This window comes from Pseudophryne corroboree, chromosome 5 (assembly GCF_028390025.1).
Source record: "Pseudophryne corroboree isolate aPseCor3 chromosome 5, aPseCor3.hap2, whole genome shotgun sequence".
Lineage (NCBI taxonomy): Eukaryota > Metazoa > Chordata > Amphibia > Anura > Myobatrachidae > Pseudophryne > Pseudophryne corroboree.
The window spans coordinates 254884414-254910531 of NC_086448.1; the positions used below are offsets into that span (position 1 = coordinate 254884414).

At 43.7% G+C, this 26118-nt stretch overlaps 1 protein-coding gene across 1 annotated transcript in view; it reads left to right on the forward strand.

The window, feature by feature from the left end:
- The window catches only part of CMC1 (C-X9-C motif containing 1), a 128156-nt gene extending 102380 nt beyond the window's left edge, over positions 1-25776 (forward strand). Inside the window, exons 3-4 of the mRNA XM_063922272.1 lie at positions 14195-14285; positions 25558-25776. Of these exons, the coding sequence (XP_063778342.1) occupies positions 14195-14285; positions 25558-25678 (212 nt within the window). The 3' untranslated portion in view covers positions 25679-25776. The remainder of the gene's footprint in view (positions 1-14194; positions 14286-25557) is intronic.
- Positions 25777-26118: the final 342 nt, after the last annotated feature.

Here is a 26118-nt window from a genome sequence, read left to right on the forward strand (position 1 = left end):
CCTTGGAGATGCTTCCTTTTAAGGGAGACATCCTTTTGGGGAGGATCTGAACAAGATCGTGACTGACTTGGCGACTGCTAAGACTGTGTTTCTCCCAACTACTAATCCTTCTGCTCCGAAGGCTAAGAGTACCACCTTTCGTTCCTTTTGACCTCCAGGAAAAGCAAAAGGTCAGGGGTACCCGAGACAAGCTTGTGCTTCCAAAACTACTAAGCCCAAATCTAAACAATCCTGGGCTGCCCGCAGCCTGCCTCCAAACAAGACAAGACTGCTGCATGACGGGGCGGTCCTTCCCTGGGGGACCCCAGGGTGGGAGGCCGACTTCTGCAGTTCGCCCAGGCCTGGTTAAAGACCACTTCGGACGCCTGGGTGCGGGAAGTTGTCTCTCACGGGTACACAATCTCTTTCAAGAGACGTCCCCCCTCGCCAGTTCTGCTCAACGGTTATACCTTCGGATCCGTTGAAAGCGCAAGCTCTACACTTGGTTGTGTCATCCCTCCTGGACACAGGAGTGGTAGTGCCGGTACCTCTTGTCCCAGAGCAGCAGGGGATATTATTCAACCATGTTTTTAGTTCCATAACCAAATGGGTCCTTCCGGCCTATACCTCAAATCATTGAACAAATTTGTGAGTTTCCAAATTCCTTATGGAAACTCTGCGCTCTATTGTACTGGCAATGGAACCCGAGGACTATATGGTATCACTGGACATACAGGATGCTTACCTGCATATACCTATTGCCTTAATGCATCAGCAATTTCTGCGGTTTGCTATTGGCAACCTACATTATCAATTTCAGGCTCTGCCATTTGGACAGGCCACGGCCCCTCGGATCTTTACCAAGGTCATGGCTGTGATGACGGCCCTTCTCTGCCGTCAGGGAACCAGGATCCTCCCGTATCTAGACGACTTGCTGATCCTGGTGAACTCCCAAGATGTTCTCCTCAGTCATCTGGAACTGATGGTCCATTTCCTACACACCCACGGGTGGCTCATCAACTGGAAAAAGTCCTCGCTAGTCCCTGCTCGGAGCATGGTGCACCTGGGGGCACTGCTGGACACACAACCTGAGATTGTTTCTGTCTCCAGAGAAAGTCCTGAAACTTCAGGACAGGATCAGATACTTCCTCTCTCGCCCAAGAGTGTTGATACACTCGGCCATGCAAGTATTAGGACTCGTGGTGTCTGCTTTCGACATGGTAGAGTACGCTCAATTTCATTCCCACCCTCTGTCGAGGTTAATCCTTTCCAAGTGGGATGGTCACGCCTCATCGGATCAGGTCTCAAATGATCTCTTTGCCTCCAGAGGTTCGTCTGTCACTGAACTGATGGCTACAGGACCAACAGTTGAGCAAGGGCCATCCCTTCTGGATCTCCAACTGGGTCCTCCTGACAACGGACGCCAGTCTGCGAGGTTGGGGTGCGGTGTTGGAGCAACACACTCTCCAGGGTCGGTAGACCAGGGAGGAATCTCTCCTCCCGATAAACATTCTGGAATTGCGGGCAGTGTTCAATGCATTGACACTGGCCCTGCCTCTGGTACAGAACAGGCCTGTTCAAGTACAATCAGACAACGCAACCATGGTGGCGTAAATAAATCATCAAGGCGGCACTCGAAGCCGCATGGCAATGATGGAAGTGTCAAAAATCCTTTGTTGGGCAGAACGCCATCTGCCAGCAATATCGGCAGTGTTCATTCCGGGAGTCCTCAACTGGGAAGCGGATTTCCTCAGTCGTCAGGACGTGCACGCTGGAAAGTGGAGACTTCATCATGAAGTCTTTCAACTCCTAGTGGACAAGTGGGGTCTAACAGATGTAGACCTGATGACGTCTCGACACAATCACAAAGTTCCGGTCTTCGGATCAAGGACAAGGGATTCTCAAGCAGCGTTTGTGAACGCACTGGCAATTCCATGGAACTTTCGGCTGCCATACGTGCCCTCCAGTGTCATTCTTGCCCAGGGTAATATGGTAGTTCAAGCAAGAAGGAGGAATACTACTTCTAGTCGCTCCAGCGTGGCCCAGATGCCATTGGTTCTCAGACCTGCAGGGTCTATCGAGCGAGCATCCTCATCTACTTCCTCAACACCCAGACCTCCTCGTTCAGGGCAGTTGTGTCTACCCGGACCTGGCCAGACTGGCTTTGACGGCGTGGCTCTTGAGGCTTCACTCCTGAGGGCCAAAGGATTCTCCGAGGCGGTTATTCAAACTATGTTGAAGGCCCGTAAACTGGCCTCTGCACGGATCTATTACAGGGTTTGGAATTCTTACTTCACCTGGTGTGCTGCTAAGAATTATGATGCATACACTTTCAGACTTTTGTCTTTTCTGCCTTGTCGGTGTGGTTTCAGAGAAAAATTGCGTCTATTCCTGACGTTCATACTTTCGCTCAGGGTGTTTTACGGATTCAGCCTCCCTATGTCCCTCCTGTGGCTCCATGAGATCTATCTGTTGTCTTGAATGCCCTGCAAGAGTCTCCATTTGAACCTCTTGAGTCTACGGACCTTAAATGCCTTATGCTTAAGGTCATGTTTCTGCTGGCTATTGCCTCTGCTAGGAGGGTTTCGGACTTAGGCATTTTGTCCTGTCGTCCACCCTTTCTGATCTTTCACCGTGACCGAGCAGTTCTTCGAACTCGCCCCGGTTATCTACCTAAGGTGGTGTCATCTTTCCATCTTAACCAAGAGATTGTGGTTCCGGCCTTTATTTCTTCTGGTTTGTCCTCCCAAACAGCGGTCTTTGGATGTGGTACGGGCTTGTGGTACGGGCTCTCTGTATTTATGTGGAGAGGACTGCCTCTCTCAGGAGGTCTGATACCCTTTTTGTACTTTTTTGGTTTTCACAAACGTGGCTGGCCTGCGAATAAGCAAACTTTGGCCAGATGGATTAGAATGGTGATTGCACAAGCTTATGCGCAGGCTGGGCTTCCAGCTCTATCAAGGCCCATTCTACTCTGTCTGTTGGACCTTCTTGGGCGGCTCGCCGTGGCGCGTCCGCTGAACAATTGTGCAAGGCGGCTACGTGGTCTTCAGTGAACACGTTCTTCAGGTTCTATTCCTTTGATACTTCCGCCTCCGAGGATGCTTCCTTTGGACTCCGGGTTCTTGTACCCGTTACAGTGCGTCACCTCCCATGAGGAACTGCTTTAGGACATCCCCGATGTTATTCCCTGTGGAATACCAGTGTACCCCGCTGCAGAAAAGGAGATTTATGGTAGACTTACCATGGTTAAATCTCTTTTTCTGCAAGGTACACTGGATTCCACAGGGCGCCCACCCTGACGCACTTAGCTTCTTTGGATTTGTATGGCATTAGCCGCTAGTCCCTTCTCCTGTCGTGAGAGTGTGGTTCTGTAGGACTAACATCTACCGTCTCTTTTACCTGCTACTGCATTAGACTGTTTAACAAACCTGAGCTCCAGGGCCTGGAGGCAGGGCTATAGAGGAGGTGGTGCAGTGCATCCTGGGAACAGTCAAACCTTTAGCCTTTTGGTGCCTCGGATCAAGATCCAGCTCTACACCCCAATGTTATTCCCTGTGGAATCCAGTGTACCTCGCAGAAAAAGATTTAACCATAAATCTCCTTTTTCACTCCACATACCTATCTGAAAACAAAAGAATAAAAAATGTGCAGTAGTGTTGTCTATAGACAGAAGTAACACAAACTCTAATATTTCATGTGGGCTTTCTAAGAGCACTATGTGATCACATCACTGCAAGAATGCAGAACTAGAGAGTCATCATTGTCTACCTAATAGCCTGTGCTGGTGTTTCCAAATATCTGGGGTCCCTGGGAACTTTGGGGGTTATTCAGGTTTGTTAGCAAACCAAAAAAGCACTCTAAAGTGCAAAACCATGTTGCACTGCAGATGTGGCAGATGTAACATGCATAGAGATTTAGATCTGGGTGCGTTATATTGTTTCTGTGCATGGTAAATACTGGCTGTTTATTTTTACACTGATATTTAGAACACACCCAACTCTAACTCTCTCTGCCCCAGCTGCAGTGCAACATTATTTTGCCCATTAGTGTGCATTTTTGGTTTGCTAACAAACCTGAAAAGGGGCCAGTATCTGCAGTGGAGCCTTTAAGTAGGTCACGCTTTGTATAAAATCTTATATAATCCTAGTGGCCCTTGTGCCCCTGACATGCTCAGGAAGTGGTGGAACTCTCTGGAACTGACATTACTGACACTGCTGGGAGGGGACAGAGTTCATACCAACGCTCAATAACTGTAATGTAGCTGTTAGTAAAGATGTTTGGTTACTGCTTCAGATTAGCACCATTGTACAGAGACAGTGGTAAGATTGAGAACATCCATTTTTCAGAAATGCTTTGTGAATTTGCATATTAAACACCAAGTGACCCAAAAGTGATCGATCCAAACACCCATTAAACCGCCCATAACGAGTAGTCTGGTTTCCTCCCATCATCCAAAAATATACTAGTAGCTTAATTGGCTCCAAAAAATCCAATTACCCCTGATGTGAATGTTTGCGCGTGTACGTGTGGTAGGGAAAATAGATTGTAAGCTTTACCGAGGAAGGGACTGATGTGAATGGCCAAATATTCTCTGTAAAGCGATGCGGAATATGTGTGCATTATATAAATAACTGGTAATAATAATTATATATGCACGTGGCTGCAGTCAGACACACGGGTCGATTCAATTGTTTTTGGGCAACTATTTTTCCCATTTAAACAGGATTTTTAGATGCCCAAACAGTCGCAATTCAATTGTGTTTAGGAGCCCATGTATATTGCCCACGTCGCACCCAAACAGACAGGGTTCAGCTGCGTAAAATTGCTAAAGCTGTCTAAAGTCCTGTTTTGGGAGTCCAAACTCTCATTTGGACGCCAAAAGTCTCAGGAGGCTGCGAGAAGAAAGTCACTCCCACGGCTAACGGATGTGAAGACGGAGCAACAATTGAATTGCTGTTTTTTCGCCCCCTAGTGGCCACCACGGAGGAAATCAATTGAATCGACCCCATAGACTCTCCACAACAATAGGAGTTCAGGGGTATATGTCCGGAAACTGGTGACATTACTAGTTAAAAAATACCAGATAAAAGTACCAAAACGCTAATGAATGTTATAAAGCAAGACATACAGTGCCTTGGTAAAGTATTCAGGTGTGGATCATTAGATCAACAGTGTCTAGGTCGACAATGTTTAGGTCGACCACTATAGGTCGACAGTCACTAGGTCGACAGGGTTTCTAGGTCGACAGGTCAAAATGCGGATGCAAGCGCAGTAGGGCCCACGGCGCATGCGCCCGCGGCACCCCCGCAATAATTCCGGGCGGATCACGATTTAGCCCCTAAACTAATAACTGCGAGTTGACGTAGATTTTAAATATCGGCAACGGCACCTGAACTCGTACCCCTTTTAGTACCCAACTCAGATTTTTGCTTGCATCCTTCTGGGGCTGCAAACAATCTGCCAATCAACATTACCATATGTGTGACATACAACTGCATTTACTCGCACCTGTGATGTCTTCGCGGGTACTTGGATTGACCCCTAAGGGTGTGTACACACGGTGAGATTTTTTCTTAAGATTTTGACTATATAGTCAAAATCGTAAGAAAAGTTAGTGCAGATCGCAAGGTGAAAGTTACCTTGCGATCCCGATGCGCGGTCCCGCCAGGTCGGCATCGCAAGAAAAGATAGTCTGTGCAGGCAAGTCAATCCTTGCTAGATCGGTGTACTATCTAGTTCTTCTCACATGTCAATGACATCTCACATAAGCCAAAATCTCACATAAGCCAAAATCGTAAGCACACATAGTACAGATCTCAAGAAAAGTTAGTCAAAATCTGTCCTATCTGTCCTCCGGGGAGTTCAAGGGAAATCGCAAGTAAAAATAGGACATAGCAAGGATCTCACCGTGTGTACACACCCTTAGAGAGAGATACTAAAGAAAAAAACTTTTACTAAAATGAAAGCTAGTGTAAAGAAGTGGTTCTCAACCTCGGTCCTCAAGTACCCCCAACAGTTCATGTTTTCCAGGTCACCTAGCAGTTTAATAGGTGTATTTATTACTCACTGACACATTATAAAAGACCCACAGGTGGAGCAAATTATTTCACTTGCAATCCTGTGAGGAGACCTGGAAAACGTGAACTGTTGGGGGTACTTGAGGATCGAGATTGAGAACCACTGGTGTAAAGGACAGAAAAATGCTGAGGAAAATAAATACCCAGGTGAGTTTCCTAACAGTATAACTCTTGGAGTATTGCCACCTTATAAACTTCATTTAAAAGATGTAATAAGTGATGTCAAGGTTGATTGGCTGGGAAGTGCTTACAGTATGTTCTAGCCTAAGAATAGAAGGGTATTTGTCCTAGAAATGTACTGGCACCAAATGACTGACCTACCCTTTACATTTAACCAGATACCCTTTCCCTACAGCAGTGGTTCCCAAATTTGGTCCTCAAAGCACCCTAACAGTCTAGGTTTTAAGGATATGTGAAAGTGGTGTGGTAAGGAAAAACGTGGCACTTCAGTGAATACAAAAAGCTGCCTCTTGACTGACACATATGGCTCTATCCCAAATAAGATCCGCAGTGGTTATGGCAACAAATTGGCTGGTGGTGCAGAAGATGGCGTTAAGGTGTATACCTAAATGGGTCAGTCTGTGATGCTTAAATTATAAAAATGGAGACTTGCAGCTTTCCCCACTGACCAGTAGTGCCGGGGGCGGAAGTCGTCATGCGTCTTGCTGGGGGTTCTGGGAATTGTAGTCTTCAATTGCGGGAAGCCGGAAGTGGTCACTCGGGAGCCTGGCGTGCCGGGAATTGTAGTTTTTCTATCTGGAAAGTCAGATCCTGGAGTTCTTTTAGGAGTATTGACAGCTGCTGTAGTTTTTTCTTTTCGTTATTAAAATGAGGATCATACACGTAGATGGGATAATAGTTATTTATGGAGATGGGGAGGCCTTTCTCAAATTAAGTTAATAAAGATAAGATTTGCACTCAATAATGGCTATGGTGACGGTATCAATTTACCGGAAATGTGTTCTGCGGGGTGCTACGCTAAACACCGCGCCCAGCCCTCCCTACAGCAGTGGTTCCCAAATTCGGTCCTCAAGGCACCCTAACAGTCTAGGTTTTAAGGATATCCTTGCTTGAGTACTGATGGTCTAATTAGATTGACGGAGGTACTAATTAAATTGCATGTACTCAAGCATGGATATACTTAAAACCTGTACTGTTGGGATTCCTTGAGGACGGAGTTTGGAAACCTCTGCCCTACAGACTCTTTTATGTTGACAATAAATATAAGCCACAGTCCAACTTTAGACTGTATTGGCATACAATATATTTACCATCTCGGTATTAGTCATGAAGCACTTTATGTTGCTTTTCCCGAACAAAGTCCTTTCAGCAAGTTACATTTTTACTAACCAATGAACAGGGTACAGTATGCTGAAGCAAGACAACCAGGTATTTACTAAATATGTATACAAGGAAGTCTTTAATTTGTAACTCAATATCTTCCCTGTGGGACAACATACGGAAGGGGGCCTTCCCTTGCGGACACTTTATTAGTCTTCAGCAATAGCTTCTTTAATTATTACTTACTCTAAAATATATTACTCTGTACTGAAAAGAGCTAAATTATTGTTAATTCAACCAGAATTTACCTATTGGATTTACTATCTGTATTCTCATCCAGGCTGTAGCTTCATAGCATAAGGGGTTATTTTGTCACCGTGCAGTTATCTGTCTGTATATTCTAAGCAGAGCTTTTTTATCACCATTCTAAAACATGCTTGCTGCTCTATCCCAGGGTCTCTTCCTGGGATATCACACCTTTTAACCAAACAAGTCTGGTGACTTAACAAGTGAGAGGGACCTCCCGATGGCTTTTGCTAAATAAAAGCAGCCTTCAAAAGCGTCAAAAGAAATTATTCATTTTAGAGAAAGCAACTCAGCAGTCATTTTCAGTGGGGACCTCACATCATACCTACACTAGCCTACAGCTTGAAAGATGTGTGCATTCTATACCTCAGCAATATAGCACTCTCGACTAACTAGAATAGATATTTAATGAATTTCCCTTTTAACTACTTATTTTAAGTTTTAGATTATTTGAAATATTTTTTTTAACCATTTTAAAATCGGTGTTTCCTTCTAGTTCATAGAACAAACCAAATGAGTTAATCAGCGCAGCCTTGCAGTTGATGGTGCTATTGTTGGATTTAAAGACTTGCCATACCTGCTATGCTTGTCACCTTAAAGTGAGCAAGATTGTATCTGCACACACACAATTGATTTAATAACAATGTGGAACTGAAGCTCCAACTCAAAAAGACCCCTATTATATGTTTAATAATTATCATTCAATTTGGGGGTGCTACCAACTACAGCTATGGTAAATGCAATGGAAGAAGAGAAAGAGAGGGCTGTATTGTTGATGCACAAAAGAAGAGGTGACCTATTTGTCACATCCACCCAAAAATTCATAAAATTTAACTTTTATTATTATAAGATTAAAAAGTGTGAAAATGACTAACACACAGACTAGAAGTATAGGCGAAACATAGAGGTTAAAACTTTGACATATACACAACATATAATAAGTGCAATAGGAATAATAAAGGTGATTTAAGATTAAAATATGTGTCAGCGTGTCTTATTCTAAATGCCCAAACACACGTAATATCGTTCTTATTCTCAGCCTGTCTGTTGGTTTGTCTCGTTGAAGGAGATTATTTTTGCATTGAATTCCCTTGCTTTGTACTAGTATTATTATTGCTGCTTGTAATTTAATTTTGTATACATTTTTTGTTTGTTTTGTCTTGCTCATTTTTTATAGAGATCATAATTGTAGCATATGTACTAATAACAATTGCACTGTACTTCTGACCTGTTACCACTTTATCAGCAAGTTTAATGCCTGAACAATACCTACAGTACTGTCATAAGTACCTTATGGTGCATAGGAATGGTGACTGCACACTTTGAGATGACAATAAGGAATGGTTGCTGACTGTAATTTCTTCACCTGCTCAGTAGAATGCTGCACCATCTAAAGCAAGGGTATGTAATATGTCCACATCTTGTTGCCCCACCCCCTCTTCCCCCGGCAATCACAGATTAGCTCCTGCAGGTAAATAGAGGCATAACTAGTTAAAGTAGACAAGCCATTGCTGTAAAAATGAGTATGGCATTTATGGGGTCTGTAGTAGGAGGTTTTGTTGATCCTTGTAGTGAAATATTGGAGTATCTTAGGGTGTCTCCAGATAAGTTGTTTAGAAATACATAAATGTATGACCCAAAGTGGTACTATTATCATGTATTAGGAGCACCAGAGCAGAGACGCCTTGCCATGGATGGTGGCTTACCATATATTTGTCAGTGTATGTAACGGAGACCTCTGCATTTCTATTATGTAGTATGCACATCTCTTGTTGGTCCATTGCAGTGTGCTGGTCTAGATTTACCCCTCCCATGCACTTGTCATAGACCGATCAATTGATTAAGCAACCACCATTCTGTGTATCAGTGGTAAAGAGAAGCCAATTCAGCATGGACAGCAAAGGAAGACCAAAAAGGAGGACTGAGAGAGGCTAGAAAGATAACCGGAAATTTAGGAGAAGAGGACACATTTAGGGCCTAATACTGCTGCAATTTCTAGGCAGTTTCAGAATCCCATACCTTATTACATTTGTCCCTTAGCCTCTGGCACTCTGTTCCTGTCTCCTTGGACACTTTCCTCTGGCACCCTTCACTTTCTCTTGGCACTCACTGAAAGCTATATGCCTGCACACAGTGATAATAGAGAATTACAAAAGACAATTATATTTAAAAACAGAGAACATCAAATTCATTAAACACCTCTTCATGGAATCATATCCAATCCTCCTGAGTACCTTGTTTTCTAGTTCTCCTAATTTAATTGTCAACCCCTCCACATCTGTCACCTACGCCTTATTTTCAGAATCCCCACCCCCTGTCCATAAAACAACACGTTTTACTCATTGCCCTTTAATTCTTCTAGCACATAGACTAGCTGGTTGACCAGCTCATGCTGCATTCTTAAAGTCCATTTTGTCCTAAACAATCAATTGTGCCGTTCATTGCATTGCCAGTATCTTTCTCACTTTCTGTATGTATATCCATCATTGTTGTATAGCACTGCAAAATAGCAAATATGTGCGGTATAGAGATGTGCACTTATACAGTATGTGCTTTTATATTTTACTAAATGCATTGGAAATCCTGTTGTGAAATAAAAAGTGAATGCATTTTGCATATTAACTTACCCCGCCCTTTAAACGTTCTTTCTAATAAAAAAAAAGGGAGTTGCATCAATCAAAACAAATAAAAGCACGGTTTCATTTCATGTGATATGATAGGATATATTCTAATTAAATCCTTGTGCTAAATAAGCGTCAAAGACCTTACAAACAGAGTGTGGCTGCAGGCCAGCCATAGCGAGACTGGAGTATCAGATTTGGTCAGTGAGTGAGAAAATGCTTACAACAAGCATTCATTTGTTGGTCACAAAGCTATAACATTGTATTAGAAGCCCTAGTCATGTGTAAACCAATTTCAGAAAGTATAAATTCAGAATGTGCCATCATGCAGAATGTATTGGTCTTTTCTTAGTAATTACATTTTGTAGTTGTCTGTTACATCCAGTGTATGTTCTGAGGTTAGATGCCTTAAGTGAGCAGAACTGGGTTCATTCAGAAAAAAAACGTAGAACCTCTGACGTTTTTTCATAAAGCTCTAATTTATAATGAGCATTACGTGTCATATTAACTGATCAAAACATATTTAATATAATTACATTGTTTAGCTTTTTTTTTTTTTTTTTTTTTCTGAAAGCACAAAGCTTTCTGTTGCTGGAGAGATTAACCTTATCATGGATATATCACAATAAAGCACCACACCAGCTGTATTGTATGTGCAATACAGCTGCAGCAATAAATAAGACAAAATATTATATATGACCAAGACCATTACTTTTCTAACTAATTATATTTAATTTAACACAACATATTTTGAATCATATTTTTTTTATAAGCCATCCAGCCTTTAAACCAGGGATGGGGAACCTTTGGTCCTCCAGCTGTTGTTGAACTACGCATACCAGCATGCCCTGCTACAGTTTTGCTATTTGGCCATGCTAAAACTGTTGCAGGGCATGCTGGGATGTGTAGTTCAACAACAGCTAGAGGGCCAAAGAGTCCCCACCCCTGCTTTAAACTATTGGCTTTAAAATACTAACATAAAACAGTTATGTTCTTAAGAAGCTTAAATTCGGTATATACCACTAATCATGTCTCTCTCTCTTTTATATATATATGTATATATATATATATATATATATATATATATATATATATGATCTTAAACAATTTTGCCCAGTTTTTATTTTTTTCAATTAAGATTTACACATAATTGCATTTGCAGAACATAAAGACACTTATTGCGGCACAACTTGAGTTTGCCATTATACTGTACAGTGGGCACTTGCACTTAATGAGTGGATCAGGAGCACAGAAAGTTAAGCAAGCCCTTTGAGTTGCATCCAACAGATTTTCCAATAGGTTCATTACAAGATGTAAAATTTGCACTTGCATAAAGTATGTTTCCATGTTTATGATGTTTGTGTCTCATACCTCCCAACTTTACAGTTACCTAAAGAGGGACACACGCAAAGGGACGTGGCCTTTGAAAAGGGGGTGTGACTTCGCGGAGGACCTGCGATCGCGAGCCACGCCCTCATTTTCGTCACTGAGGGGGCATGCCCAGCGCTCTGTGAGCCGCTGGCATGCCCCCTCTCCCTCTGAATCCAGTGAATAGACGTCTATTCACCACTGCCCTGCTAAGCAGGGCAGCGAGACACAGAGACTCCCAACTGCCCCCCCCCCCCAACCACCGCGGGACACTGCGGCCCGCGGGTGGGACAGCGGGACAGTCCCCAAAAAACGGGACTGTCCCGCTAAAATCGGGACAGTTGGGAGGTATGGTGTCTGCATCTCTACGATAGATTTAAGTTTGTATGTATCATCAAATGTATGCAACTGGAAATGCAGAATTGGATATTCAAGTGTTCAAATACATCTTTTCTCATACACCAATGAGTCGTCCTTATGTTCAAATGTAATTCAGGAACAATGTATTTTGCTGTGATCAAACTGTGGTATCAAATGCAGCTGTTCGAGGGATCAGATGAGAATTGGCGTGAACATTTACAGCTGGACTGTATTCAAAAAGTTGGAAATATGCTGTTGTCATCACTCAGATCTCAACAAGCCCTTAATCATCCCTCTACTTTCTTGTATCATACCTAGCCTGGAACACACAGGTTAGGAAGCAGTGCTCTAAATGATCATTACCTTTGTTCTTTACTCCAGCTGAGTATCACAATAAGGATAAAGCTAGTTACATATAGCTGCATGATACAGTACATTCAGGAGCAGATATGTTATACAGCTGATTACTGTGTAGTATATAATGTTTGAATATTGTATATTTAACTATTTTCCTCCAAGCACCTAAGTTAATAAAACAAAATCTTATGATTTTTCTTTATAAATTATAAACCAATGAAAGAAATTGGCAGGTTTCCTAAAGGTGCATACGCACTTGCCGAGAAAGTAAACAACGTCGCTCATTTTCATCCTTCCTCAGCGACGACATTTACTTGCTCGACAAGTGTGTGTGCAACCGCCGCCCCGCGGATCGTTAATGACCCTCGCTGTTGGCTGTGCATACAGCTCAATGTGGACTGTCATCCAAAAGCTGCATGCACAGCCCAACCACAGCGTGACGTCACTGAGCGATGTGGTCGTCATATAGCTCAGGGTGTACGCAATGCCGCAGACGGTGGGGGAAACACTAGGCAACGTTGCTCATACAGCACATCGCCTAGTGTGTACCCACCTTACATCTTTGGATTTCAAATATTTTATTTTATTTTTATAAACCAAGACTATAAATAACCGCTTTGAATAGTCGTGATTATATACATATTCTACACAGTTAGTATATGTAGCTTGTTCCCCAATAAAATAAATAACCGGAATGTTTAGGTTAAACGAACACAAACTAAAATAACTAGCTTTCTATAGAAGGCCGATTAATAACATTTGTATATGTAAATATCCCCACAGGTTGACAGAAGTTGAGATGTTTGATAGTGTATATGTGTTTGCTATGCAGCTGAGCTGGTATCAGCCATTTCTGCACAAGGTGGATACCAGTTGCAATAATAGAAATATATTTGTGAATATATTGTATACCTATTTTGTATAAACTAACTTGTATTTTAGGTTCAGTGGTACTATAAACAAATAGAGTAATTACTACAGTTCTAGTCATTCTACTAATTATCTACCTGCTTTTCTGTGGCTTGTTAGAAACTTATGCTGCTTTCACATTGCAAACCCTGCTTTTAAAACGTTTCTTAAAACGGGTCTGAGCAGTTTAACCCCCTTCACATCGCGTGTTGTAACCAGTATATTACCGTTTTGGTACCTTTCACACTGTACCCGTTTCACCCATAGAAAACAGTGGTTGTCATTGTAAATGGACTTTTCTGGCCCACACATTATTAATAATTATTAATTAATTACTAATAATTTGTCTAGTCGTACGATGGAACCCAGCAGCTTCAAACATCTTTACCATGTTTTTGTAGATTACTGCATCCTTCACTGTCCCAGTGATTTGTCTACATATTTCTTCATCCCCTCTGATCCTAAGCAGCTCCCTAACCTCATCATCACTCCAATTTGCCATTTTAAACTGTATTCTGTATAATAAAACACTCCCTTCACTCTCATGTGTTTCCTCCAGTTTATTTCCTGCTTCTGCCTGGTAACATCATGCATGGAGACAGCCTATCACCTTCTGTGGCTTGGAAATACCGTGTCTGAGCCTTTCACACTGCACAATGAAACGGGTCTGAACCGTGTAGGACCCTGCTTTTTAACCGTTTCAAAATACCGGTATTTTGAAAACGGTAAATTCAAGGTGGCCCTTTCACACCGCAGCTAGAACCGTTTTGGAAGGCTTAAAAATCTGCAATTTACCGGGTTAAAGCTGCGGTGTGAAAGAGGTATTAATGTTACATTTTGTGCACTTCGGTTGGGTATCTCAATTAATTTTGTAAAAAAAAAAAAAAAAAATGCAGATTTTTTTTGAGGTTGTAATACTGTGTTTTATTGCAGCTTTCACGAAATGCTGTCAAGAAAGTGGTTTTCTTATGGTGGTTAAATGCAGGGAGGAGAACGCAGTGTTGAAGGAGTGTCTCACAAAGCAGTAAGTGGTGATTCTCATTCCCTTTCATTTTACTCTACTAACAGTTTGCTGCTTTTTTACCCCACCATTAGGAATTTTATGTGTTTTATGTGGCCTGTTCACATATGTAGTCCTGGCCATGTGAGCTCATTGCAGGCCATATGTAACTTGCTCTTTACAGCATCTGCAGGCTAGAACGTTTACAAATTTAGCAGTATTAAATAAAAAAATGAAGCACTACTGAAATAAGTTAACATTGTATTCTACCATACATTGAAAGTCACCTACCTCTTTTAATTATTTCCTGGATAAATAATATACAGATTTACCCAAATTATATACGAAAAGCATTACACATCCCATTTACAATATATTTAGAGTCTGTCATTCTGCTGTATAGACAGGAGACAATTTTTTTTTCTACAGAAATTGGGATTTCTGCTGCTGGGTACACTGGGCTCCACAAGGATAGACATTGAGGTGTAGAGTAGGATCTTGATCCGAAGCACCAAGAGGCTCAAAAGCTTTGACCTTCTTCCCAAGATGCATAGCGCCGCCTCCTATATCACCCCGCCTCCGTGCACAGGATCTCAGTTTGTAGTTGGTGCTTGCAGTGCAAGCATGTAACAGGAAGAGCTGCTCACAGCAGCTCTAGAAAAAGCTTTTTCTGAGGAAAAAAGAAGACTACAAGGGCTGCAGCAGGGGCACAGATTGTGTTAGATGTCATTAGACATCACCTGCTGCAGCTCCATCTCTCCCCCAGCGGCGCTGTACACTTCCACGCCCTGGTTGCCGGGTACCTACAGCAGGCTCCGATTTTCTTCCAAGTCAGTCACACGCGGCTGGGGCTCTCCAGGATCACGTGGTCGCATTTCGGGAGGAGGTAAGTGGGTCCTGCTCGCGGGACCCGTGCTTTATCGCGATCCGGCACGGCCGGTGGGAGGCGGGCCGCACGCGCTGGCATGGACACTGTGGCAGTACAGTTCTCTTAAAAACCATTTCTTATGCAGCCCACAGTACCAGTGGTGAAGTCCAGCAGGGGGATAAGGCTTAGACCTGTAGCCCCTCTCCCGGCCCCAGGGCGCCATTTACAGTAAATGTTCCCGCCCTGGAGCTGCATATCTCTATCTCTCCCTCACTCCCAGTCAGTGTTTGGGGGCCATTTCCCCATCTACCCTGTTCCTGGGACTGCTTGGGCAAATCCTCCTTTGTAAAGCCGCCTGATAGTCAAGCGCTGTGACTTTACAAGACACTTAAGTATTCTACATGTCATTTAGACAGTGTTAGTTAAGAAAAAGTGCATTTGGTCAGGGTTATTTAGTACAAGTACCCTGTGATATACATCCAGTCTTTACTGTGCAGTGTTATATCTATTGATTATATAGCTATATTATTGAGCTAGTCCAGTGCAGTATTATTGCTTGTCATAACTTCTGCATTGTACAAACTGTGACTATATGTGTGTGCATTGGCTTGCTGTGTTACCTCCATTTCGTGTCTCTCACTCAGCTTGCTATCCCTATATTCTATAACCTGAGGGGGCTAGGTGCGTCAGGTTTGTAATACATGATCTAGGATATTCACAAGATATACTTAAATTGTATTTTTCTCTGTGATTTTAGTCACCATATCTCTCCTGAATCCCTGTTTGTGCTGACTACACCGTGCAGGGGTTTGGGTCGGGTATTGTGCTGCTGACAAATTGTACTGTGTTACCTTATACTGCAAGTTATAACATGTCTGCTGATGAAGGTAACGGTTCTGGGGCTGAACAAACTGGAAGTGGTGCTGAGGCCACAGATACTTTTGAGGAAAATATAGCAGCTGAGGGCTCTGGTTCTGGGGGTTCCTTGCCCCCCAGTGGGACTGTAGCAACGGGGGACCAGAATAACCCGCCGTGGGCTACCGTCTCCATGCTACTGAATACACTAGTTACTAAACTAACGCCCCCTATGGGACCTCCTATGCCGGTCCAACCGTATATGGTCCCCGTGGTTAATCCGCCGTGGGCAGATGCACTTGTCCACTCAGTTACAAAAATTGAACCAGTCCCTGACTACTAATAAGTCTAACCCTCGCCAACCTAAGACCAAGGAGTCTTCTAAGCGGGCCATTACTTCCTCACAATCCACTGCTGTCACAGACACCTCGTCTGATGAGGATGGCGTTTACACTGACCCCACAGATTCTGACACTGATAATACTGATGGGGATAGTGATTCACAAGTGGATGTTCCTGATCTATTGGAGGCTATAAAGTTAATTCTACAGATTATGGATGATCCCGAGCCGTCCGTTCCTCCTAAGAAACTGGATAGGTTCAAGCGTCAAAAGGTGGTTAAACAAGTTTTACCTCATTCTGATCACCTGGTTGATATACGTCAGGAATCCTGGGAAAATCCAGGTAAGAAGTTCATGCCTCACAAGAAGCTGCTTGCTCGCTATCCCCTCGTGCCGGAGCTGTCTAAAAATTGGGAAACACTTCACATGTGGCAAGGATGGTGGTCTTCTCAGCTCTACCTGTCACTACCGTCACGTCTCTGAAAGAGCCTACGGATAAACGCGTGGAGGGTTGTCTGAAAGCGATTTACACCCTCACGGGTGCTGCACACACACCCACTATTGCAGCGACATGGGCTGCAGAAGCTATTGAAGCGTGGGCCCAAGAGTTGGAAGCTGAAATCTCTTCTGACCATGCTAGACAGTGCTTGTCATATATTGTCACAGCTTCTCACTATATTAAAGAGGCGGCTTCTGATGCCGGTGTTCTGGCAGCCAAGGCTTCTACTACGTCAGTCTTGGCTCGCAGGATATGGTGACTGAGATCCTGGTCTGTGGATCTGGATTCTAGAAAAACCCGGAAGGTACTCCCTTTTAAGGGAAATATCCTGTTCGGAGAGGACTTAAATAAGATAGTGGCTGATTTGGGGGCGCATAAGGGGGCGGGCCTCCCCTTGGGGGACCGGCTTCTAGGGTATACCCAGGAATGGTTGAAGACCACTTCAGATGCCTGGGTACGGGAAGTCGTCACTTGAGGTTACGCCATAGCCTTCAAAAACCGTCCCCCTCATCGATTTTGCCTGACAGACGTCCTTTCGGACCAGACAAAGGCAAAGACTTCATTCGGTGGTAAAGACCCTCCTGGACACAGGAGTGGTAGTACAGGTGCCCCTTGCACAGAGGGGCCAGGGGTACTCTTCTCCGCTGTTTCTAGTCCCGAAACCGAATGGGTCCTCCCGGCCCATTCTAAACCTCAAGGCATTGAACAAGTTTGTGAGAATCTCCAAGTTCCGTATGGAAACCCTTCGCTCTATTGTTCTGGCCTTGGAACCTGGGGATGATATGGTTTCCATGGACATACAGGATGCTTACCTGCATATCCCTATAGCAGTGTCACATCAGCAATACCTGAGGTTTGCGGTTGGCAACCTCCATTACCAGTTTCGGGCGTTACCTTTTGGTTTAACCACGGCTCCGCGAGTCTTCACCAAGGTTATGGCGGTAATGACGGCGGTACTCCGCCGTCAAGGGGTCAGGATCTTACCGTATCTGGACGACTTGTTGATCCTGGCAAATTCCCCAGAAATTCTCCTACGTCATCTTGATCTGACTGTCTGGTTTCTGCAAGCCCACGGGTGGCTCATCAACTGGAAGAAATCCTCCCTGGTCCCTGCTCAGAGCATGGTGCACCTGGGAGCACTATTGGACACTCACAACCAATGGTTGTTCTTGTCTCAGGAGAAAGTCCTGAAGCTTCAGGACAGGATTCGTTGCTTCCTCTCTCGTCCGCAAGTGTCAATACATTCGGCGATGCAGGTGCTGGGCCTCATGGTGTCAGCATTCGACATGGTGGAGTATTCTCAATTCCATTCTCGCCCTCTTCAGAGGCTGATTCTGGCCAAGTGGGACGGCCTGCCTCACCGGATCAGGTCTCACATGATCTCATTGACTCCGGAGGTCCGTCTGTTGCTGTGCTGGTGGCTCCAGGACCAACGATTGTGCAAGGGTCATCCCTTCTGGATACTCAACTGGGTCCTGTTAACAACGGATGCCAGTATAAACGGTTGAGGCGCGGTGTTGGAGCAACACTTCCTTCAGGGTCGGTGGACCAAGGATGAGTCTCTTCTCTCGATCAACATTCTGGAATTGCGGGCGGTCTTTAACTCATTGAACCTGGCCCAGCATTTAATACAGAACCGTCCTGTTCAGGTACAGTAGGACAACGCCACCACAGTGGCTTACATAAATCATCAAGGCGGCACTCAAAGCTGCTTGGCAATGAAGGAAGTCTCACGGATTCTTCAATGGGCGGAACGCCATGTACAAGTCATATCGGCAATATTCATTCCGGGAGTCCTGAATTGGGAAGCGGACTTTCTCAGTCGTTAGGAGGTACACGCCGGAGAGTGGGGCCTCCATCCAGAAGTGTTTCAACTCCTAGTGGAAAGGTGGGGCCTTCCAGATGTGGATTTGATGGCGTCTCGACACAATCACAAGGTTCCGGTCTTCAGAGCAAGAACAAGGGATCCTCAAGCAGCATTCGTGGATGCGATGGCGGTGCCATAGAGGTTTCGGCTGCCGTACGTGTTCCCTCCAGTGTCACTCCCGCCTAGGGTAATTCGGAAGTTCAAGCAAGGAGGGAATTCTGCTTCTCATAGCTCTAGCGTGGCCCAGACGGCAATGGCTCTCAGACCTCCCAGGGCCTCTCGTTAGAGCATCCAGTTCTACTTCCACAACGCCCAGACCTCCGCGTTCAAGGCCCCTGTGTCTACCAGGACCTGGCCCGGCGGTCTTCGACGGCGTGGCTCTTGAAGCTTCCGTCTTGAGGGCTAAAGGGTTTTCTGAGGCGGTCATTTAAACTATGTTGCGGGCCCGGAAACCGGCTTCTGCTCGGATTTACCACAGGGTCTGGCATTCTTACTTTGTTTGGTGCGCATCTAACAATTATGACACTTCCAGGTTTAGTACAGCCAAGCTTTTGGCTTTTCTTCAGCAGGGCCTATACTTAGGCCTGCGTCTGGCTTCCCTAAAGGTTCATATTTCTGCCTTGTCGGTGTGGTTTCAGAAAAAAATTGCAACCTTACCTGATGTTCATACCTTTACCCAGGGTGTGTTGCTTATCCAACCTCCCTATGTCCCGCCTGTGGCTCCTTGGGACTTGTCGGTGGTTTTGGAGGCGTTACAAGAGTCTCCATTTGAATCTCTTGGCTCAGCTGACCTTAAGTGGCTTTCCTCTAAGGTGGTGTTTCTGCTGGCTATTGCCTCCGCTAGAAGAGTGTCGGATTTGGGTGCCTTGTCTTGTAGTTCCCCATATCTGATTTTTCACCGTGACTGGGCGGTTCTTCGGACTCGTCCCGGATATTTTACCTCAGGTGGTGTCTTCGTTCAACCTTAATCAGAAGATTGTGTTCCTGGCCCTTGTCTCTCCTGACTTGTCTCCCAAAGAGCGGTCTTTGGATGTGGTACGGGCTCTCCGTATCTATGTGTAGAGAACTGATTCTATTAGGAAGTCTGATTCTCTCTTTGTTCTTTTTGGTTTTCACAAACGTGGCTTGCCTGTTCACAAGCAGACTTTGGCCAGATGGATTAGAATGGTGATTGCACATGCTTATGTGAAGGCTGGTCTGTCAGCTCCTGCTCACATTACTGCCCATTCTACTCGGTCTGTTGGACCTTCTTGGGCGGCCCGCCGTGGTGCGACCCTTGAACAATTGTGCATGGCGTCAACGTGGTCCTCGGAACACGTTTATAAGGTTCTATGCTTTCGTTATTGCCGCTTCCCAGGATGCTTGCTGTGGACGGGGTTCTTGTGCCCGCTACAGTGCGTCCCCTCCCATAAGGAACTGCTTTAGGTTTCCTTGTGGAGCCAAGTGTACCCCGCAGCAGAAAACGACATTTATGGTAAGAACTTACCTTTGTTAAATCTTTCTGCGAGGTACACTGGTGATAAAGCCTATTCTTTACCTTATAACATTCACTATATATTTGTACCAGACTCAGTACGCAATTGGCGTATGAAGTACCGTAATGGTACGCTTATAGCGTAGCAGACGCTGTGCCCACGAGAACACGAGCGGCGCAGACGCTCACAGAATGACACTCTGTAAACCTTGCTAGCAACACACTGAAAGGATATGCTTATACTGTAAAACCTTAGTACTGTAATACTGTAATGATATAATGCTTATAGACCTTGATAATATAAAAGCTGTTTGAGCGATATGAGACGCTCAGAATACCCTTTGCAATAACTAGTAAAACACACACTCCTTGCTAAGGTTCCAACACCTTTACTAGATGATATTAGTAAGTAAAAAGGGAAAAAGTACAGTTAACAGCTTATACACTACAAAACTAACATTAATATCTAAACAGAGTAACTAGACATGAATATACAATAGTGGCACAATCGCAAATAATAACAGAGAGAAAGAGTAAATGGCTAACACAGAAGGAGAACAAGATGGTCACAGAGAAACTTACACACGTGGGAATGACTTCGCCGGCGCAACCTGAATTCAGTCCTCAGCTTATCAAGGAGAAAGCCTTGCAGAGTCTTGTGTGACCAAGCCTATTGCAAGCTATATTTATTCACTAGCTCAAGACATAATACAATAGATACTGTGTGCTCTCTTTCCATTGGTTAGGGGGTGGGACATGTACTGCACCGGGGATCATTGGTTAGTTCAAGAAGTGGGCGATGGCTAGGACTTGTTAGTATTCTAAATTCCTCTTTGTCTGGTTATATTGTGGAAAGCTATTGTTTTGGATCTTCCAAACAAACTCTGTCTCTGGGCTTTGTTCACCCCACTGTCCCCTCCTTCAGTTGAGACAATTGACAACTCAGCCCTTATTCTTCTGGAGAGAAACCTGGTCCTATTCATAAACAAAGGTGTAAGCCCTCTTCATAGAATCTCAAAGCTTAGTGTAAATAAGGCTATTGTATTCAGTTTGTGGGAAAGAAATGACTGAATTCCATTCACCTACCCTGCACTTATGTGTAATTTATTCGGAATACAATTAATCTTATTTTCTACTTCTGCGCATGACTATGCGTAGGAATATGCAAATCTTTCCTAACTATCATAGGCATAATACCCTTTTAATACCCTACAGTTGGATACTAAACACTACCTTCCAACCTTTGTCTGAGCCTTCCTAGCATGTAAAGAGGAATCTCTCAGGTCCAAGAAGTTTAAAACTTACCATACTTGCTGATATTGTTAAGGGGAATTAATATCTACAAAACACATTATATTGGTTAAATATGTAGCGATCGAGTCGCTCGCTAGTCGCACACAAACTCTACCGTAAATGCACATCCCCACGCGCAGGCGACGTCGGAGCGTCCCTTACGCAACCTGAGGGGATGCGTACGCACGGGGGAGTCGGTGCACGAGCAGCGGGCATGTGCATTGGGGTTAGTACATGGCGATGAGAATAACGATATTTTTTCGACTTTGACACTGGGCTCCACAATGCGCCCACCCTGACGCACTTAGCTTCTTTGGGTTGGTGTGGCTATAGCCGCTGACACTTTCTCCTGTCGGGAGAGTGTGGTGTTTGTGGCAACTTGCAGTTGTCGTCTCTTTTCCTTGCTACTGCATTGGGCTTGTTAACAAAACTGAGCTCCTGTGCACGGAGGCGGGGTGATATAGGAGGCGGCGCTATGCATCTTCGGAAGAAGATCAAAGCTTTTGAGCCTGTTGGTGCTTCGGATCAAGATCCTACTCTACACCCCAATGTCTATCCTTGTGGAGCCCAGTGTACCTCGCAGAAAGAGATTTAACAAAGGTAAATTCTTACCATAAATCTCGTTTTCAGTATGTGAAGACAGTACATTTATATTACTTATTGAATTTATTAACCAATACCAGGCTGCCAGAGGTAGATCTTAAATGATAAGCTCTGTTAAGGGGGGGTACACACAGAGAATCCGTGCTTAATTTCTAAGCAATCTGACTAGTATGTATGCCCATAGCGATGCGCGGCTCTATCGACGGTTCTAGATTGTGTTTGCATGCAGGCACAATCTAATCAGGTCGCTCACTTCACCACTGTGTGAAGTGAGCGCCCCGCCTCCCTCCCTCCGCTCAGCACACATCACGCGGGGGGAGAGATATCTGCTGAGCGGTCTGTGATAGATCGCTCAGCACACATCTCTACGTGTGCCCCCCCCCCCCTCCTTTAGCTGACAGATTAGTAGTCTGTTCAGATAATTTGTTAATTTACCCTGAAAGTATTTAAAGGCCTAATAGGAAAATGTTCTTTATGTCTAGACTCCAGGGGGGGAATGCAATGTGTTTTTTGGAGCCCAATGCCTAACTGAGCCAACCAATTCATTGTATACCTTCTCTGGATCCATTTGGAGCCCAGTTCGAGAAAATGATATTTCCAAGAAAATACATCCGTTTCTGCAATTTACAATGCAATTTTGTATTTTCAAAGTTGGGAAAATACTTTGGCTACATGGTTCTGGGGAGAATGTAGATCTTTAAAAAAGATTGAAATATCGAGAGATACTACCACAGATGCGTCCTTAGAAAGGCTTAATTTGGAGAAGAGAACTCAAAACATAAAGCTGCTATAGAATTTAATACAGCATGAATGGTGAGCAAGCCTGAAGGATAAGTGATAGAAATGAAACATTCTTGAGACTTAACACTGGTTGGAGGGTGAGTGATCTCTCCTAAATTGGACTCTGATGCCTGTCATTTGCCAGACGTTTAGGACAGTGATAAGCAAATGATTAGAACCAGTGCAGTACATGCACAACTCCTCCCTGAAACTTCTCTGATGCCTCTCCAGAGTAAGATGAGAGCGACTTAACTGAATATCCCAACCTTTCCACAATCAGTCTACTCCTTTCCCTGAAATATTTCACAAAACTGCAGATCTATCTTATTGAAGGAGACCAGTCAATCAAGTGGCCAACTCATCCTTGACTGTCAAAAGCCATTGGCAGTGTCTTTAACTAGTGTTTCATTATACCACTGCAGTTCAGTAGCTTGTGTCAAACTGGAAACTGCAGTTACCCAATAGGATATGGAGACCCAGGTGGTCTGGAGGTGCTAGTGGCATGATGTTACAATAGTTAAGCCCGGGTCGTGCAGATGAAGTATGAAAGTAGCTTCTCCTTAGTGAGCACAATGATACTGAAGAGTTACAGTAATAGTGGCAGTAGCATAACTGTCTTTAGGTAAACTGGGAAGACACTAAGGGGGGGTATCCAGTTAGCTACAAAGAAACATTTAGAGCGAAAAATTTCTAACTTTCCCAGTCTATGTTTAGTAAAGTCACCCAGAGGAAGAAAAAAATTGTAAAAAAAGCACAATCCACAATGATAACCGTCCCCCAGATGGACTTTGAGGAAGGGGTTCTACGGTAAGTAAAAAATGCAATTTCTTCTATCATCAATCTGGGGAACGCCATTACTCTGGGATCTCCCAAAGCCAGCTAATCAGGGGAGGGAATATCAGAAGAAACTGCTCGCAAAATCTTATGCCCAACACTGGCGTCACTCACTCCAAAAGTATGGAAACAATAACATTTTGTGAAAGTGTGTAAAAATGAACAGGTAGCTGCCCTGCACAACTGTTCCACAGATGCACCATGTCACACAGCCCAAGAAGCCGCAACAGCACGAGTCAAGTGAGCTTGAATGGCGTCAGGTACCATCACATTTGATGACACATAGGCCTGACAAATGGCTGAAGTGACCCATCTAGCAATAGATGCCTTAGAGCAGACATGTCCAAACTGCGGCCCTCCAGCTGTTGTGAAACTACATCTCCCAGCATGCCCTGACACAGTTTTGATGTGTAGTTTCTCAACAGCTGGAGGGCCGCAGTTTGGACATGCCTGCCTTGGAGGCTGGCCATCCACGTTTTGGTGCATCTTCCAGTACCAACAAGGAATCCATACATTAAAGTGACGCCGTATGTTCCAAATACATTAAACACAGACAACCCAGAGTAATGGCGTCCCCTAGATTGACGATAGAGGAAGTCCATTTTAAATCACCAATGAACATCACTGCATGTATTGACCAATCAGGAGGTGAGGAATCACAATACACTTGAGGAGAATCATTATGCATTGAATAAGGAGGCAGACAGCATTAATAATTTTCTTCTGGGGCAATATTATTTAATATATTAGGTTGCAAAAAATTTTTAAGATTTGTAATTTAAGTATAGGGACAATAATAATTACTTGGTTTGAAAAAACCATTTTTTAGATTTTGGTTACAGGAGTTTTATTGTAAATAAAATTAAGACAGCATATACTGTATAGAGATGTGTCTGATTAGCTTGATATCCATCTGGAAATCAATTTCTGATAATGCAAACAAACAATGTAAAATAAGGGGACTTATCCTGCGCTCCACAGATAGTTTCACCAGTTCCGGGAGTGAGTACTCACATGGGTGACATGGAAGAAAAAGATGGTATATATAGTGCAGTACAGTTTTTAATAAACATTAACATACAAATTATTCCGTTTAAAATACAAATGAATGGCAAAATGCAAATCAGCAACATGCACCATAGGAAAACACTGGATCCCGTTGTCTTTATGGGAGGCAGTGTATCATTATATGACAATAGCACAATTTCCGGACTGATGCAAATAACGGAGCAATGGAGAATTACCAGAATGTGAGAACTGTTAAAACAGTTCAAAGCCGGCTTGCGGGTTTTTTTGGTATAGGGAAACCCGGGAATCCCCCACACCACGCTGTACCGGAATGGTCCGTCCTCCGCTGCTCCCTCGTTCTCAGTCCCTGTTGTCCACCAACGCGTTTCTACCTCCTGCCGAGGTCTTTGTCAAGGTGAAGAATGATAGCTATCATAAAGACAACGGGATCCAGTGTTTTCCTATGGTGCATGTTGCTGATTTGCATTTTGCCATTCATTTGTATTTTAAACGGAATAATTTGTATGTTAATGTTTATTAAAAACTGTACTGCACTATATATACCATCTTTTTCTTCCATGTCACCCATGTGAGTACTCACTCCTGGAACTGGTGAAACTATCTGTGGAGCGCAGGATAAGTCCCCTTATTTTACATTGTTTGTTTGCACTTTTTGGTGAAGGGATTGGGAACCTTCTTGGAAAGGGGCGTGTCCAGCTGCTCACCGCATGCGCACTGAGTTTTATTCTTGAAACCCTATTGCAATTTCTGATAATGTCTGTCATTGCCATATTATAGTTGCTGTAACTTGCAAACATTTTATGATTTCTTAAATATATTAAATAGTATATGTAATTGAATATTTCTTCTCCAGCTATAATGACCCGACTTTCTTTGAGGAATGTAAACAAGAATATTTAAAGGAAAGAGAAGAATTTCAAAAAACAGGAATTCCTGCCAAAAAGAGACAACAGAAATTACCTACCAGCATGTAGCAACCAGACCTAAAAGCTTCCTTGATAAATTAACCATTATTACTTATTGATCGCTATGTATTATTTTTACATGTCTTGATTAAAATCTTTATTTTTGATTTCTTTGTGCATAATTTTTTGTTGTTAAAGAAAACAACCAATAAAATGGCATGTGTAGATTTGTGTAGAAACAGCTTTTAAGATGCCCAGATTTATTTACTTGATTCCTACCATGAGAAATGAATACACATTATGACCATGAAATAGATTGTGCATTGTTACCGTGTCATTACACTGCAGCACTGATAGTAATGTTTTATAGTGAATTTCCTCACCACAGTGTTATTCACAGTGATGAACCTTGCACCAAATACCATTATGTGCTGTTAAGCAGTGAAGTAGAGCATGATAGACCAATTTAGTTTAACCTTTATGTTATAAAGCCAAATAGTGGCTTCAGG